The sequence below is a fragment of the Hoplias malabaricus genome, chromosome 4 (genome assembly GCF_029633855.1).
Source record: "Hoplias malabaricus isolate fHopMal1 chromosome 4, fHopMal1.hap1, whole genome shotgun sequence".
Classification (NCBI taxonomy): Eukaryota; Metazoa; Chordata; class Actinopteri; order Characiformes; family Erythrinidae; genus Hoplias; species Hoplias malabaricus.
In genome coordinates this window covers 69,844,140-69,862,954 of record NC_089803.1, presented here as the reverse complement: position 1 = coordinate 69,862,954, position 18,815 = coordinate 69,844,140, and the positions used below count along the sequence as shown (strand labels likewise).

Below are 18,815 nucleotides of genomic sequence, written 5' to 3'. Positions count from 1 at the left end.
TCTCTCCAATGCTGTGCCCCCTCTGAAGGTCTGTCACCTGGACACAACGTGGTGGAGTGCATCATAGAGGTGTCTATCAGTCAACAAGATGTGTCCGATCCAGAACAAGTCTCTGAGAGCCTTTTGTGTAGGGCATGGGAGAAGCACGTTTATATCACATCAGACTCTGGTCCTGTTTCACTGAGTTTACAAAAGATATCAGACTAGTGATGTAGATACTGGGTTTTTGTCACGTATCAAGGGAGGTGTAACCCACAAACACCTCCGCTACAGCTTTGATGCCACCTGAAAACACAACATCTCGCATCACATCAACATCTGTCGCTTTGGCAACACACAACAACGCCTGCGATTCTGTAAAGCTGCTCGGTGAAAAACCCCGCTGTTAGATGTCCTGTGTAAATAAAACTGAACTGAACTGAGCTGAGACTCAGAAAGGAAAATCCACAATAGTGTATCATCCTGAAATTCATTGCCCTTGGTAAGCAGACATTGCGGTGTTGAGAATTACTTGAATATTGTCAGAATAAACATGGCCAGATATGAACAGGAATTTATATTTTTAGGGCATCACTACTTTGCAATACTTTCCACACACATTTCATAAGAATTCATTAAGGATCTGTCTGTTGTGAAAATGCTGAATGTGTTGCGCTGTACTCACTGTATTTCATAGTGAAAGAAAACTGACACGTGAAAAAGCAAAACGAGAATTTTTACTTTTTTAAAAGATAGATAATTTATTATATATCTCGGGATAGATGGAAATTCATTGGCATATTTGTGTTTTTGTCCTTGTGTAAATCTACAGATAGAGGAGTCCTGGTGTGTGCATGTTAGTGCTGTGCTGAGGGAAATAAAACATTCATTCGTTCATTCATTGTCTGTAACTGTTTATCCAGTTCAGGGTGGCGGTGGGTCCAGAACCAACCCGGAATCACTGGGCGCAAGGCAGAAACACACACTGTAGGGGGCACCAGTCTTTCACAGGGCTGCACACACATACACACGTTAACACCTATGGACACTTTTGAGTCTCCAATCCACCTACCAGCATGTGTTTTTGGAGCGTGGGTGGAAACCAGAGCACCTGGAGGAAACCCACGCAGACACAGGGAGAACACAGCACACTCCTCACAGACAGTCACCCAGAGGAAACCCATGCGGACACAGAGAGAACACACCACACTCCTCACAGACAGTCACGCGGAGGAAACCCACGCGGACACAGAGAGAACACACCACACTCCTCACAGACAGTCACCCGGAGGAAACCCACGCAGACACAGGGAGAACACACCAAACTCCTCACAGTCACCCGGAGGAAACCCACGCAGACACAGGGAGAACACACCACACTCCTCACAGACAGTCACCCGGAGGAAACCCACGCAGACACAGGAAGAACACACCACACTCCTCACAGACAGTCACCCGGAGTGGGACTCGAACCCACAACCTCCAGGTCCCTGGAGCTGTGACAGAGTCACTACCTGCTGCACCACCGTGCCGCCTAAAATAAATCTGATTTGTAATATTTTATATATATCATATCTATATAATAAATTTGTGTTGTATGTATTTTTCACCGTTGGCTGAAGGTTTATCCCCCTGGGGTCAAAATAAGTTAGTTGTTGTATGGTCCACATCAGTGTTTCTCCATGAGGTACGTCAAATGTTGGCTATAAATAAGCACAGAGATGTTTGATGCAAGCTGTAAGACTCTTCTACGGATTCAAAGGCCTTGAAAACTTCAAGTCTGATTCCGTTTAAATTCCACAAAAAAGCTCTGTTGATGATGTCTGTAAACATCTGTGAGGTTTTGCAACAGCTTACACTCCATTCTTCTCTCATCTGTCCGTTGTTTTTCAGACACAGAACCGGATGAAGTTAATGGCCGATAATTACGAGGACGACCATCTGAAGGCTTCCTCACATTCGGACCAGAGCAATCACAAACCCTCTCCAGATCAGGTGAGTGGAGAAAGGGCCTGTTTTAAACAAATTCCTCTTACCATCATTTCACAATCACCCAGTGCGGTTCTCCTCTGGTTTTAGGTTTCCGTGGTAGAGAAACAGCATAGACTTTCTTCTCTCGCTCTTGCTCTCTCTCTCTCTCTCCCTCCTCTACTTTCTCACTCGTTCACTCCCCTCTTATTGTTTTTCCCCCCACACTCTTTCTTTAGCCCCGTCTGCCCATAATGTTTAATTTATCCCTGAAGGCCCTGTCCTGGTTTACAAGGGAGAGTCATTACAGCCAAGCATAAGCAACAGGAAATTACATCTTTCACATCCAATAAAACACAGCTCCTCAACTCTAATCTCTCCTATTATTTCATATTAGGGCACCTAAAAGCATTGGAGCGCGTGCGTCCATACACACACTCACACTCACACTCACAAGTGCACGGCCTCATCTGTTTAGCTCCTCCATAATCACTGGATGGATCTCCAGGATTTGTCTTGCTTTGCATTTTGTTTTGTTTTAAACAGTAAATGTTCCAGCATTAAGCCTTTTCCATTGCGTGGCTGTGTGACAAGATAAGGCTCATACAGAGAAATGGAGTAAAGGATTTAAGAAATACATGGGGTTAAGAATAGGCAAAAAAAAAAAAGAACATGTCCCTAATTTACAGAAGAAGTGTCCCGGACAGTTTCAGCTCCCCTTTACTCCAGTTTAACTCGGTCCCCCTCATGTCCCAGACCACAGCACAGGACCCTCTACAAATACAGAAGACAGGAAGCAAAACCTATTTTTAAAATTCTGCTGACTGTTGTTTATACAGCACTGTGCAAAAGTCAGAGACCTCTCGTCATGCATTTAGTTTCCTGTCAGAATGGCCATTAAGTAAAAGCCATTATTCGGTCGGCGTCCGGGGACCTGCCTGGTCTTGCACAGTTGTAAAGATCCCGCAGGATATTTTTAACTGCTTCACTTTAAGGGGACGTCTGTGTTTGTGGGGACAAAACTGTTGTTTGTACGTGGCTAAAGTTTAACTCGTCTGTAAGTCGTTATTCACTTTTTGAATTACTACAGAAACTCATTTATAACTCGAGCTGTTTAGTTTTGTAGCACTTTAGGTCTGTGTTTACTTTCATGTAGTTAGCGCTCTCCCTAATTGAGAGTCTACATCACAATTAAATCATCAATAACAACCTTTGGAGCAGGAATAGAGCGATATCCTCATCCCAGTTCACGATTCTCAGTGTTTGGCGGTCCCTTCATTGTCTGAAATCCTCCAAAGTGCTGCTTTTCTGCATTGAACAGAAAAAGAAAGACTAGCATACCAGACCGAGGCACTTTGTTTTTGTTTGTTTTTTTACCCATTTACAGACACTTGGGCTTTGTACGCACATTAGATCATTTTGAAGTGAGAAAACAGACTGGAGAGCAGCAAATAGTGAGGGCATATCCTCAGAATTTTCCATTTATTAAAATTGTGAATGTTGCCTTTAAGATCTTATAACTGAACTCTAAAACTGTACTGAAGATCTGGTCCTTAATGCAGTTTGAAACCTTAACACTTCATTTTCAAACAAGAGCCACATTAAACTACAACGCCCCCTCTGTTCATAGATTAAACCCCTGTTCATCTCAGCTCTGTTCAGTTACAGATGGAGATGTTGTAACCAAGAATTAAGAATTCCCTATTGCCTTAAAAGTCTGGATTTAACTCTACGCTTCACCTACATTCAGTACATCACGGATCTATGAATAAGCAACTAAGCCCAGCCTCTGTCTCCACACACCTCTCTGGAACTTCCCTGAAGCTGCAAAGCCTCACCCTAAAAGTTGACGGGATTGGTTCCTTAGGCGTGTGATGTCAGAAAACCTGTCTGTTTGTATCCCTACAGTTATTTCACTCAGGGTAGGTCTTGTAGAGCTTAAACAACACCACACACACATGCAGGCAACTTGATTTTAACATCATAGGTGCTTTAGTGTCAGTATATATGTCCGTGCTGATAGATGTGTGGAGCTATGAACCTAACCACAAACTGTATTATTCAGAGCCTATTTTCCCTTCTGCAACTAATACAATATTGTACTGCTTAGCAGGGAAGACACACACACACACACACACACACCATCTCAGCCAGGGCCATCCCTGTCAGGGATCCTTCTCATTTGTTCATCTCTGATTGCCAAGAAAACACTTAGAGCCGGCCTTCCTCAGAGCTCAGCCTGGTGGGCCTCGTTTTTCACCTTCACACGTCCAACTCAAATAAGACCAGCGTCACACATCAGCGCAGAGACCGCTCTGATCCCTTCCATCACAACGTCAGCATAGAAACACACAGACAACACAGCTGAGACCAGAGAGGGACCTCAGGCACTGTTCACGGCAGGTATTTCCATAGCCGTCCTCAGAGGAGCGAGGGAAAAAAACATGCTGTCATAGCTCTACAGTGCGGATCCTTTTTTTCCCATTCACTGTATTTCTTCCCCCTTTCTTCCCAGAGGGGTTCCAGACAGAGTTAGTGGCATCTTTCCTCACTTTCACACACAGTTTCGTGGTTTTATAAAGGGGAAAATATAAGACAGAGGTGAGCATGGCTGTGTTTTACAGTTTGGGGAATTTCAATGCTGTAATTTTCCACCGTTTTTCATGAAAATGATTGTACAGTAGATTCTCTGTCTGTGTTTATGCCACGCCGTGTATCACACCGCTCTGTTACGGTCGGATATGAGGAAACCATTTCAGCACTGACATAATGACCTGTGTTACTGTCTGTGTCTAACCTACTAACTCTTCCTTCCAATCCCATGCTGCCTTGGATTACCTCTGCACTCGTTTTCCACCAATAGGACGACGAGGAGGGCATTTGGGCGTAGCCAATCAGATGCCCTCTTCCAGCCATTTTGTTCAGACGGGTGAGAAACGTCTTCATTGGCGACTGGAATGTTATCTCTATCCTTTCCCTTCCTTCTCTCCGTCTATGTTTCTTTTTTTCCCTCGCCTTCTCTTCGACGTAATCATTGTGTTTTCCCTCCATCAAGTTTTTTCTCTTTTCTCCATTTGTGCATTCAGATCATTTCTGTGGCTGTCCTGTGTCGTTTGCTTTCATCCTGTTCGTGCAAACATATGCACTTCTTTCCATCCGCTCTTGTGTTTGTTCGGTTTGTTCCTGAGCTGCTGTAAATGTTATTGTTCTCAGTACTTTTCTGAATGATCGAGTTTGTAAACACACTGTCATCCTGATGTCAGCAGCAAGCAGAAGATCTCACACAGTTTTTTTGTTTCAGAAAGTGTTCTCACATCACTCCTTCCACTCAGTCAGGGCCTGGGCAAAGTGGAAAAAAAAACCTCTGTACCGTGTCAGTACGGGTTTTTATGGAGTTAGAGTTCAGGTGACTGACCCTACACACTTATAAATGATGGTTCTACAAGGGTTCTTTATTAAAGAGAATAGTTCTATATAGAAACCTGAACATTTGAGGAAACGTTTGGATGATTAAAGGGTTCGTGGAGGGGTTCTTCAGATTGATGGAGAATGTGAGGTAGATGGTTCTTTGTCAGCTGTTTTCTGTACTAAAGAATCCGCAGAGAACCATCATTTATCATCAACTGATATATTTATGTTTAAAAGATAAATACAGGGATATTCTACCCTTTTCTCCACTTCGATGAAAGCACCACAGCCCTGTCCTCCCCCTGTGTAAACAGCCCTGTTCAGAACGCCCGCCTGTTCCTTTAAATGATAATGAGCCGCTCACTGTTCACCCCGACCCTGAGTGCACAGCAGTGAGGAGCGAGGTGCTCTGTTTTTTTTTTTTGCCCTTTTTGCTCTGTTTTTTTCTTCTCTGTTCTCGGTTACAAAAAAACTGACTGCCTGGTCCTGTTCCACAGTGTGTGGGTTCGTGGGCTACAAATCCATGCGTTAATGTGATCATGCATTGAATACATGATGTTTTTAATAATTTATACTATACTCTTAACAGTTTTACACAGCATTACTTACAACAAGGGATTCAGGTCTGAACTATCTCACTTTTTAAACTCTATTAAACAGACGCATTCATATAAATATTGAGCTATGGGAGCAGCTACTATGGCTTCACATGGTTTATGGCGTCCCACACTGTGAGTTTATAAAAACGTTAGCCATATTAGCTCACATTATAATGTGTTTTTATTATCATTACCCAACAGTACAACACAATGGCCTTAACCCATACAGTACATACACACACTTACCCCACTCTTACCCCAGCTTTCTGTGAATGGTTCAGGCCGTGTCTCTCATCCGAGAACTTCATCCTACACAGCGACACACTCAAACAAACCCACATACCAGGAGCAGTTGGGGGTTAGGTACCGTGCTCAAGGAGGCCCCTCATCTGTGGAGACACCTCAGCTTCCCAAAGAAGAAAAGAATGACCAGGCCATGACCGTGTAATTTCTGCTTCTGCGTGGAGTTGGTGGTCAGCACCGGTCAGATCCGTCTGTTTTAAGGCAAAGCACCTGTGGCTGAAGCCCATATTTGCTCCTGAAGTCTGGTACATGATTTTCATCATGAAGACAGCTCTGTACATTCCTCTTTTCGTGTTCCACACTGACAGCTTTGGTGCAAATGGACCTCTCCTCCGTTTCTCTACGCTGGACTCGCTCTCCTTCCTCCTGCCAGAAAAACAACAATGTTCTCATGTTCGTTTTTGCTCTGACAATTTTGATGGATGGTTTGGAGGAAGCGGATTGACGGTACAGTGCATGTGAGAAGCACATGTTCCATCAGTAGAAACACACATGCTCACACACACCTAATCTTCTCACTGCTCTCATCTTCCCTGTGTGACACTGGTCGGTCCTACGTTCACCGACGATAACAGCAGCGAATGTCTAATCCGCCGCCCTCCTGCTGCTTCGTCCACAGAGCTGGCCATCGTCCATCCCGTGACCGTTGCATGCTGTAATGCTCATGCACGGCGTGTGCAATTAGCCATAGCGAAGGCCTGGAGAACAGAGTAGGATTGTGCTGGCTCTGGACAGAGTTCATCCCTGGTGTGAAGGAACGCAGTAATATTTTTTCCTTTCTTTCTTGTGACCAAAAAAAAAAAAGGGCTGCCCACATTGGCTGCATTCTATTTCAGGTACCGAATGGGCTCTTTTCGCTAATGTTTTCACTTAATCCTACAGTCTTAAAGTGTCACAGAGGAAAGTGCTGAGCTAGTCGCTGTAATGACGTTCAGAGTGGAGTTTCGTTCTCTCCTGGGGCTCCCTGCTCTAATTCTGCTTTGGCGAGTGGAGTTAGTTCTTTGTGTAACGTATGATTAGATAAAGCCTGCAACAGCAATTTAGCCCCAAGAACACGAACCCCTGTCCTGTTTGTATTACGGTTAAGGTTAAGGGAAACCACTCTGACTTTTGGAGAGCAGAGGATCGTGTACCAGCGCATGGGAAAAGAGAGTAATGATCTCATCATGACAGAGGACTGCTTCGAATTTGATCGCAAGATGATTACTCTTCGTTCAGCTCAGAGACCCACGAAGGCTCCATGACCCCCGAAATAAGCCGTGACTGTGATGAACCGCAGCCCGTCTCTGTCTAATGTTACGTACCTGCAGTACGGGAGGCTGTAGTGTGAGGAACGCAAATCTGTGTTCACGACACTGCCCTCTAGCAAGGTGGATGACCAATACTCCTTTCTGTCTACTTATCTTCAAAGGCTTATTCCACACAAATATAACTCATTCATTCATTCATTGTCTGTAAACACTCATCAAGGTCAGGGGTCGAGTCGAGGTGGCGCCAGTCCATCACTGCGCTTATATTTTGTTATGTTAGCAAAGTTTCCATGTTATTCCACACAGATATTATGACTTTATCTAATTATTTATAGATTTAAAGGCTTTTTCCAACCACATACGAATGCATTATCTCAGAACGTCTATTTTTAAGGCATTCACCTCAACTTGATCTCAACCACACATTTTATACACAATTCACTAGGTGGCACACAATAACACAGTGGTTCGTTAGTAGTCAGTTTATCGACTGAACAGGCTCGGTGGACTGTTCGGAGCGTCATGGACACTTCCTTTCATCTGTTCTTGTGTTGATTCTGTGTCTGTTTTAGAGGCACATTTGATTGTTCCATCTTTCCCTTTCATCACAACACTGTCGACACCACCGTGTGGTTTTACAGAAGACTGTCCTAGTGTCCAACCCATGACATCGGACTTGAGAGTCAATGATTTACAGACCACCGGGAGTCTCATTTCCACTGTGTATTATTCGCTCATGTCCTTTTGGAATATGGTTATCACCTGGTTCACAGCTCATGCTTTTCTTTATGCCCTTGCTCTGTGCCGTGAGCACACCCCCGTCATGTAGCGTAGATGGTACGTCCTAATAAACGGTAATGAGAGAAGTGAAAGCATAATGGGTCAGGCTTTTCATTTCCCCCCTGAAGAGGCCTTATCCCATTCCAGATTTTTCAGACTCCACTTCACCCCCTTAATGTGCGCGGATGAAGTCAGCAGTTCCTTTTGTCACCGGGCTCGAAAGTGACTCACGATCGCGCCGGAGCCAAATAGCACGAAGCCGCACAAAATAGAAAAGTAATGAAGACTCTGTCGGCGTGTCACCTCACTCTGGCGACCTTAGACATTACTAACCGCTTGGACATCGCCTTCCTATGAAAAACTGTGAAACAGACGTCTGCCTTGGCTTGTTATAGCTAGGGTCACCGGGTACTCTTCCCTCCGGACTCTAACCTCTGCTGAACTCGTACCATGAGCGTAGCCACCCACCACTCGCCCACATTATTAAAACAATTCCTGCCCGGCTGTGGAGGAGCATGGGCCCCTCTACTGAGCTGGTGTACGACTTTCTGAATCAGAAACCGGCCCCGTGGTTAGGAGGGGAACGTTTCAACAGCTCTGTTATAGTCATTAATGTGAACTTAAAGTGCATGTTTGCTTTCTGATTTGCATTTGTAGCTGTGGCCTTTATTCCAGTTTGATTCTTTTCTGTTTTCTTTCTTTGTCATTTCCATGCGATTCCGCTCAGAATGTGTGTGTAACCAGATTAAAATTGGAAACATGTGGTGGGGGAGAAATCGCAGAGGTCCTTTGTTAGAACAACGCTGCTTCCATATGATTTCAATATGAAACTGAAACGGAGTCTGTGCGCAGGGTGTAGACAGTGGGGCAGACGGTGCTGGGGGGCCTGCAGAGTCTGGGCTTTCAGGGAGGATGTAGTTTGGTGACACGGGTTCTGTCTTCGTTATTAGGGATGAGCCTCATCTAGAGCGACCGAAAGAGCTGCTCGTTTCCTAGACTGAGGCGAATGGACTCGTTAATGATGATGTGTCCGAGAGCAAGGTCTGTGGAGAGGTGATGGATTGGTGCCACGGTCGGTGATGAGTCTTTAGAGAGACGGCGGAGACCAGCGGAGCAAAACCACTCAATCGGGGAGTTGACAGACGTCAGTAAATCTGCGCTAAGTGTTGCAGTACACTGGGCGCTTTATCTCACCTGTAATCCGAGCCACGCAGCCTCTCCGCTGACGGATTGATGTTGATCCACACTCTGAGCTCAGCAGCCTCTTCTTCTTAGCAGCAGAGCCCTAAATTGGATTGGCCTTTTGTTATAGCTTGGTTTTTATTGGTTTCTCTCAACTCAGTGTAACAAATTATACATAATTGTTGAGCATAAAGTGTTAATAACTGGCATAAAACTTCATGATTATTATGAACATCTGCCCAGTGATTATGTCCTGTTTCCAGGGGTCAAGCAGTTATCTACCATCTGGATACTGCACAGGGGATACACATCATAGCTCATTATTATTCAGTGTTATCCACAAAAGCAGCGTTCTCCCCCCGTCTAAACAGCCCTGTTCCTTTAAATGATAATGAGCCGCTCGCTGTTCACCCAGACCCCGAGCGCACAGCAGTGAGGAGCGAGGTTTTTAGCCTTCGACTCAGTGCTTTTATTTCTCAGCGCTCGTTGTGTCTGTTTCGTTGTGTTTAACCTCTTGTTTGCGCTCTCACATAAACATGGGTCCAGTGCTACGATTGGACAGACTTAGACGAGGGGGCGGGCCATTCTAAAGTCTTTGCCCTTGACGTCAGAAGCAGAGCTGAATTAGAACGGCTGGTTTTATCCGTGTGCGGGTTGGTAGATTCGACTTACCTAGCAACAGCATATCATGTGTTACACTTTAATAAATGCAATATGGCCAAAAGTTTGTGGACATCACATTTTTTTTAAGGCTGTAAACAATTATTCTGTTCTCCTTTTGTGTAGTACTCTAAATGTTAGAAGGTTTCTGTGGGAATTTGATGGCATGCAGCCATGAGAGCGTATCTGAGGTCAGGTACTGATGTTGAATGATCAGCTCTGGATCAGAAACACCACTCCAGTTTGTCCTAAAGAGACTAGATGGCGCTCCAGGAGAAATGAACCATGGTCATTACCGCTTCAGCCGTTTGTTTCAGTGTTTCTAGTATGTTCTTCTCAATGCAGTGATGACATCATGAGAGATGACTTCACCTGAGAGGGCCATAGAGAATGGGTCTCTCGTCTGTCAGCGCTCTGGGAGACCATGGGAACGGACCCCTGCTTAACATCAGACGCACTCGTAATGGTTCGCCCTGTCACTTCAGCTTTAGCAGACTGCCTCTGCACCAATGTATGTGTCTTCCCCCTGGGGAAAGCGAACGGCGCTGTGCCGAGTTGGTTGGAGATTGTGTGTGGGTGGCTGCATGTACACTTGTCATTTCATTTTAGGGGTTCGTTTTTATCTCTCCCAACATTCTGCTTTCACGCTGCTCGGATTTCCAGCCCGACTCCTCCTGCATCTATAAATAGCTGAGCGATCCTTTCCAAACCTCCCGGGCTGATTTTTATCTCCCTAATCACATGGCAAAGTGGAGCAAGATTTGCTTTGCTCACTTCTGAAGGCCCTCATAGCTTTTCTGCTGTCTGACTTTAGATATTAGAGTTCAGCTCTTTGATGTGCATCGTCTTTCCACACCCGCCTCTATCTCCCCCTCTCTCACCCACCACCATGTGCCTCCTACTCCATCTCTCTCTCTCTCTCTCGCTCTCGCTCTATCTCTGTGTGCGTTTGCCCTCTCTCACCCTTTGGCATAAAGATGCAGTTCTGTGGAACTGTTTGCAGAGTGTCCTGCTTTTTAAGGTCTCGGCAAACCACACCGCTTGGCGCGCTCTCCCAGGATGCATCACTCAGGAAAAAAAAATACATTTTAATGATGCATCTACACTCCTGATTTCCCTCTCGGGCGTCAGCAGTTCAGGAGCACGCCTGCCAGCTGCATTTCTCTCGCCTGCTGTGTGACGGCGAGTAAACTGAGAAAACAGGCCGAAGATGCCAGGGAGCCACTGCCTCAGTGGTGTTCTTTGTTGAGAAAACACTCGTGAGTTACGTCCACTCTGCGGGGAGAGGAGCGAAAAAGCTGTTTGGTTTCCCTCCTTGTTAGCTTTGCACTACCGCTGTATCCATGCAGTCATGGTTGGCCTGTAGAGCACAGAAATACACAGCTACGGTTTTAGAAATGTATCACACGGGGAGGGGACCAAGTGTGGTTTTCGACCGAGACGTGCAGATTGGTGATTTTTTTGGCCTCCGAAGAACCCGATGATTGTGAAATCTTACGTTAGGAGTAATCCTGTCAAAACAAATGCAGGCCACTCCTCCCCTCAAACCCAGTGAACTGAAGGCGGGCGACCGGCCTGGCGGAGACGCCGCTTCCGTGCGCAGGCAGAGCGGAGTGGGCTGCTGAACCAGTAAAGTTTGAGGCTCATTGTGGTAGGGTTAGTGCGGTCGGAACGTTCTGGCCCCCTGGCCCAGGGCGCTGCTGCTGGACGTGTTAACGGGAGGATGTTGGAGCCCTTCCCCGGGCGCTCCGCCTGCCTGCTCTCTTTCTCCAGGTTAGGATGGGAAAGCGCTCGTAATGTGATTAAATAATAGACCGTAACCATGAGCAGTGGAAAGTCTTCACAAATTTGGTTCGTATTGGAGGACCACGTTTCTGATAACACCAATACCCAAGAAGGTTTTTCCCATCAAGTGCCTATACTCGCTGATCGTTTTATTAGGTTTGTCTAAACCACAGATGCTCTTTGTAGGTCTGTCTGTGGCGTAACAGTTTATCAGACTGACTCGGACCCATCATTTTAATGAAAAAGAACCAGAGAAGCTTTGAAATGATGGACGCCATGACCCCCACCATCATAGTGGCATGTAACTGTATGTTGTGTGGGCACGCATCAGTCAAGCATTGCCATTTTACTGGGGTTTAAATAACTGTGTGCACTCCACCGACAACGTGTTCTTACACCTTACTGTTGTAGAGTTAAAGACTATAATTCATCTTTCTGCATGCTCAAATGGTGTTGGTCACCCTCAAGCCTTTCATCAGTGGTCAGCTTCAGACCACAGGACCTCTGTTGGGTGAATATTTTTGGTTGGTGGACTATTCTTGACCCAGCAGTGAGGATGAGTTGTGTAATTGTTCTGTGCCTGATGCAGCCGTACCAGCGCAACACTCGTTACAACACTACTACCATGTCATTTTCTGTGGTGCTGAGAATAAGCACCAACAGGTTTGAAAAACTGAAAGACTGTAAAATAGTTTAACTGAAACAGTTAATCATTCATTCATTCATTATCTGTAACCCTTATGCAGTTCAGGGTCACGGTGGGTCCAGAACCTACCTGGAATCATTGGGTGCAAGGCAGGAATACACCCTGCAGGGGGCGCCAGTCCTTCACAGGGCAACACACACTCACACCTACGGTCACTTTTGAGTCGCCAATTCACCTACCAATGTGTGTTTTTGGAATGTGGGAGGAAACCGGAGCACCCGGAGGAAACCCACACAGACACAGGGAGAACACACCACACTCCTCACAGACAGTCACCCGGAGGAAACCCACGCAGACACAGGGAGAACACACCACACTCCTCACAGACAGTCACCCGGAGGAAACCCACACAGACACAGGGAGAACACACCACACTCCTCACAGACAGTCACCCGGAGGAAACCCACACAGACACAGAGAGAACACACAACACTCCTCACAGAGAGTCACCCAGAGGAAACCCATGCAGACAGAGAGAGAACACACCACACTCCTCACAGCTCACAGACAGTCACCTGGAGGAAACCCACGCAGACACAGAGAGAACACACCACACTCCTCACAGACAGTCACCCGGAGGAAACCCACGCAGACACAGAGAGAACACACATCACTCCTCACAGACAGTCACCCGGAGGAAACCCACACAGACACAGGGAGAACACACCACACTACTCACAGACAGTCACCCGGAGCGGAAATCGAACCCACAAACTCCTGGCCCCAGAAGCTGTGTGACTGCGACACCTACCTGCTGTGCCACCGTGCCGCCCTATAATCAGTGATGAAAGCTGTTAATGTAAAAGAAGATTTATGCTTCTGTGTCCAATCAATGCATAGTCTGCACTGCTGTGTTGTGATGATTTATACTCGTGCGGTGGTGTACTCGCTGTAATTACACCACCAGACCACCAGGGCTGAATCTCAAATATCTCCCTCCACCCTACGTACAGATCATAAATGACCTTCAAAAGTGCATTGAATAACAGATGATAAAACCATTTATAACAGGCTTGTAGCATTGCTGTCCCTGTTTAAAACTTTATTAGTTTTATCGTCTGTAAAGTGCACTCTGTAGGGCACTATGTTATGTGCAGTGCCTGGAAAATAACTAACGCAAAGCTTGCATTTTTCACACCTGGGTCCCACTCCACACATTGTTTACAGCATATATTTAAAGGATCAGGTGCAAAAGTGTAAATTGGCTAGTTATAATACCACAGAGCTACGAGAGGGCAACACTCACCAAAGCGTAACAGCAGGGTGCAAGTAACTGGGCTTCAGTGGTTGGTGTGGTACATTGGGAACACTATTGGCTCCCATGTGAGAGACCTGGGTTTGATTCCAGCTCTGGGCAACCAGTCTGAGTCCTTGGGCAAGACTCCTAACACTGCTTTGGCCTACCTGTAATACCAGTAACCTTGCAAGTCCCTCTGGATAAGAGCGTCTGCCAAAATGGCGACAATAGAGCTACAACCGTAACCCTTTGTTCTAGTGCCCTAATGCTGCCCAGACCCATGTGTGGGAGGCCCGGGGCAGGTCAGGACACTCCAGCCCATCACAGTCCTGATGTAGGGTGCATAGGAAAGAGCTGGCTCAGGCCAAACACCCTGCCTCCATGCTCCAACAGTCGTTTAAAATCTCCCAGCTCATTTAACACTTAACCAACCATAGACAGCACAAGCAGTGCAGATGAAGAGGAGTGAAGGTAGAGGGAGAGCTGACGTGTAATGCTCTCTTTCTTGTTTTCCCTCTTCTATCTGTCTTTCACACCCACGTCTTTTTATCTTTGTCGCCACTCTGCGTCCGCTCGTGCTCTTTCCTCGCAGAACCGCTAGGAGAGTATCACTCTTATCAACAGCTCATTGACTACGCTCGGCTAAATCTGCCATGTGCGGTTTACAGTTGGCAGAGGCTTTGCCACTCAACAGGGTCCACAAATATACACAGGAGCTTGTGGTAATGTGTACATGTCGACTGAGCTTTTCACTGCAGTTTCCTGTGGACCTGTGTGCTGCCTGTCTCCTGCGTGGTGAAGAGGAGGCTGTGTTTTATCCCCTCTGAGTCTCTACAGGGCTGTTACACGCATCTCCACCATCTCCAGCGAGAGGCTTCCTCCTCGTGTTTCCTCGACCTCGTCACAGAAGTCTTACCGTGTTGAGTGCTGACCCTCACGAAGGAAGAGCTCGTCCCGTTCTCTGTTGAGTTTCAGAAGCTTGTGAAGTGCTCTTGGGAGGTTTGTGTCATTAGGATCCCACTGCTGCAGGGTGAGGGTAGAGAAGTATACAACACCAAACCGTGGAATACACCCAGAAAGAAACTCACGAACTGTAAATATCTAATATTGGTGTATTCCTAGGTTTTCATTGCATCTTTTTTAGGCCACTTTCTTAGAGACCAGTCTGAGCTTTGTTCAGCCGCCTCTTGTTCTCTGCTAAAGATGGTTGCTGCCTTGAGATTTGCAGCTTTAAATGCCGTTGTGCATTTATTTAGACTTAAGCAGTCAAAAACATGGTTCAGACTCAGTAAGGCAAGGCAAGTTTATTTATAGAGCACCATTCGTACACAATGGCAATTCAAAGTGCTATACAAAGTGATACAGGGAAATGACAGTAAAAGAATTAAAAAGTGCAGTGATGGCCTGAGGACAGTGATGTTCTTGGTTCTCTTGGTTCTGGTAAGAGTTCTAGCTGCAGCATGTTGAATGAGCTGCAGCTGCCTGACTGTGGACTGGGGGAGTCCAGTAAGGAGACCTTTGCAGTAGTCCAGCCTGCTACAGACTTTCTAAGTCTGGGTGAGATTTTCTACAACGCCACTGCAGTTATTGCACAGTTCCTGTAAGTTGTCTGCAGTTTGTTTTGTACAGCAGTGTCTGTCCATACCGCTATTAAACGTTTTCTTTCATCTGATCCCCAACCATGTGCATCCTCCATTGTTGTCTTCTTCACAGTCATGGATCATGTGCTCAGCGATGCACCGCATGGGGAAGAGTTTTGGGGTGTACTGGGAGGAGTTTTGTAAGTTGTGGTGTGGCTCAAATGTGTCTCGGGCCATCTCCTGAAGTGGTTTGAATTGTATCTGTTTTAAATGTGTCTTGGGTGAGTTTACACTTGTATTTTTATGTGACTTGGCCTTATCCAGATATAATCTATGGCTCGTTTTGCTGTTCAGGTCAGAAACTTGTACTTCACAAAGTCTTCAAAGATTTACCTGTTTACACAGCGATTAAAAGTGGCCCGAAATGCTTTGACCAAGTTGTTTCCATTTCCTAAACACCTCAAAGTTAAACGTAAATGCTTTAGACCGTGAACCATTTCTCGACATCCATGGGTTGACTTAAGTCGCTCTTCCGCCACAGCTGCTTTACCACAAATTGGATATGTATCGGATTTCAGTTACACGTATGAAAGTGGCCCAAAACCGATGTAAAAAGCCAATGTGATTCAATGCGTTTTTTTGCTGTTGTTGTACAAACATCTACAGTCGCAACAGAAGTCATAATTCAGTGCCGGAAGTGCTTTGTCAAGACCCTTTTGCTTTGTTCCAGTCAACTGTCCTATAGGCAGCTGTCATGGCCGCCCAGCAGCTGGACGAGTCTCTCTCAGAACTTGATGGGCTTGTACGAAAATATACATGTGGTCAGTTTCTCACCACAGTGGCTCTCATGGCTGGATGTTTTGATCAGTAGAGCATTTTTAAAACCCCAGGAACACTGGTGTGCCTGATGCTCTCCAATCAGCCCCTCACGCAACCAGACCACTGCTCTATCTGAGTCAGCGCCAGGCTGCGAATGTTCCACAACCCAAGGTAGGAGCACCAACAGATGTTCACTCAGCAACTGTAAATCTACACACAAGGAGGAGGCAGAAGAAGCTAGTGGCAACATGCTCCTTGATTTTTCCATCAACCTCTTCAACAATTCAGCAGTCAGTTGGAGCTCAGAGCACTTTCAGACCTTCTTACCCTAACCACCCCCCTCCCTCCAGCACCTCATGGGTCATAACCCTCCTAGCCACTTAACCTCCTCCTGGGGGCAGAACCTAACCCCAAGCAGCCTTCCTTCCTCCTTCAGGGGCCTAATTTCATTTTGGCAGACCCCCACTCCTTTTACTAATTGTTATGTGTCCGTCCCCCCCGCCGAAGCGCGCACACATTTACAATGAATGGAACACAGTCCCAGACTGCAGACTTCATGGTCTGTTTAAATGGCGCTATGGAGGTGACATTGGGAGTTAGTTAGTGTAAAATTTCCCCCCTTGCTTCTCCAGAGTCAACACAGACCTGCCCTGGCTTTCTCTTCGCTCTCACAGAGCTATTAAAGCCCTGCTCTTGCTATTAGCCAATCACTGACCGGGGTCCAGGCTGCGCACGTCAGTGGCCATAAACTCCCCGCAGTGTATAAATCTAATGGCATTCGTATAAAATGCCTGCATAAATAGGTGACGAGGCTCTAAGTTCATAAAACGCTACAGCCGTGGAGCCATAATGCACATAAATCTTGCATCTCTTAAACGAGCGCTGCTGTTATTTTAGCGCAGGATGCCTGCGGGCGAGGGAGTGGTGGACTGAGGAATGGATTATACGTGTGGTCGGGGTGGGGGGCTGTACAGGGGCGATATTGAGAGCTGTGGAGAGAGGCCGTGCAGAAAGGTAGAGGCAGAGCCACGTATGATTTGACAGCATCGGAAGACAGGGAAACTCACCTGCTCTTAATCTCCCCTCTGCATCTGCGCTCTGTACTCGGATTGCTGAGTGTGTGTGTGGTGGAGAGTGGGGAAAGCATTAGTGTGTGTGTGTGTGTGTGTGCGCATACCTTTACCATTTATTTGGCAGGCATTTTTCTTTCATGTCAGCTATAGCAGATCTCTTTCTTGAAAAGCATTTTATGATGGTGGTCCCACCGGTCTTGTCAGGGGCCTGAAGGTTTGAAACTTTGCAGTCCCCCTCTCCGTTTATCTTTTTTCTTTAAGAACCCCCCGAAGCCAAGTAGCACCGTGTGGCTGTAAGTGGATAGGCCAATAAAACTCACAGCCATAGGGAAGGGATGTGCACTGAGGCCTGGAATCATCTACTGGAAAGAAGCTTGGTGTCCTACACTCCGCAGATCCTCCCCCAACACATTCTGCATTGCTGGGCCATTGGGGGCCAGAAGGAGGGAGCCAATAGCTTCCCTCTGATGGGCCGTCTGACTGACAGCATTGATCCAGACGCCCGCTTCTCAGTGTGGGTATCGAATGGCGCTCGATGAACTTGATGGGTGTTTGATGAGAGGAGGAGGGGGGGGGGGCAGTGAGGCCAACTATTGTTAAGGGGTCTACTTGTTTCTCTGGCGGCCCTCGGAGGAGACGGGGGAGCCTTGAGTGTCAGGTATGCATAGGCATGCACTTTAGTGCAGCATCCAGTGAAGACAGCTTCTTTTCAAGAGGTCATAATGAAGCAGATTCCTACGAGGAGCGCTCCCGGTGCACTGACTATAGATCCCGGCCAAATCTAGAGATTTGAGAAGCCTTGAGAGCAGCTGTGGGGTCTAACATTGCTGAGAGAGGGTTCGATATTCCACCCTCCACAAGCTGGAGGATCCAGATCCGCATCAGATCATTGGATCACTCTGGGAATCCTCCATCGTAATCCCTTTACAAAACTCGTTCACTACAGGCAATCCGTGAACTCTTAAAATGAAGAGGAAAAAGTTTCTTGGGTTTCTAGTTTTAGAAACCGTGGGGGCTGCTGGGCTGAGTGTGTTGTATGTTTGTCTCGGTTGAAGGGGTCCTGGACTTCATAAAGTTTTTTGTTTACACATTCACATGTCGTTTATAGCAGTGGTTCTTGGAAGTAATACCCTTCTTTGCAGCTGTGCTATGTTTTGCTATTTCTTTCTGCTCCCCCTTATCCATTCTTCCCTCATTACTGATCCTATCTGCAGAAAGCAGCACGGTACGTCGGCTAAACAACCACCCACAGAAACACTTCCCCCGAGTGGACACTGTCCACACTGAGCTCCTTCAGTGAACAGGGACAAGACTGTATTTATAACACAGTCAATTGACAGCAATGCAACAAAGAAGAGTCAATAAAATGAGCAAAGCCAATAAATCAAAACAAACAAAACCACACAATATCTCTAATGGTGCCTTTCCATCGCACGGGTCCAGCTCTACACGACCCGGCTCGCTTAAAGCTTGTCGCTTTTCCACT

At 46.5% G+C, this 18,815-nt stretch overlaps 1 protein-coding gene across 2 annotated transcripts in view; it reads left to right on the top strand.

The window, feature by feature from the left end:
• erc1b (ELKS/RAB6-interacting/CAST family member 1b) overlaps window positions 1-18,815 on the top strand; it is a 307,858-nt gene that overhangs the window by 254,134 nt on the left and 34,909 nt on the right. For both annotated transcript variants that reach the window (XM_066667109.1, XM_066667110.1), the window contains one exon: window positions 1,873-1,974. In XM_066667109.1, the coding sequence (XP_066523206.1) occupies window positions 1,873-1,974 (102 nt within the window). The remainder of the gene's footprint in view (window positions 1-1,872; window positions 1,975-18,815) is intronic.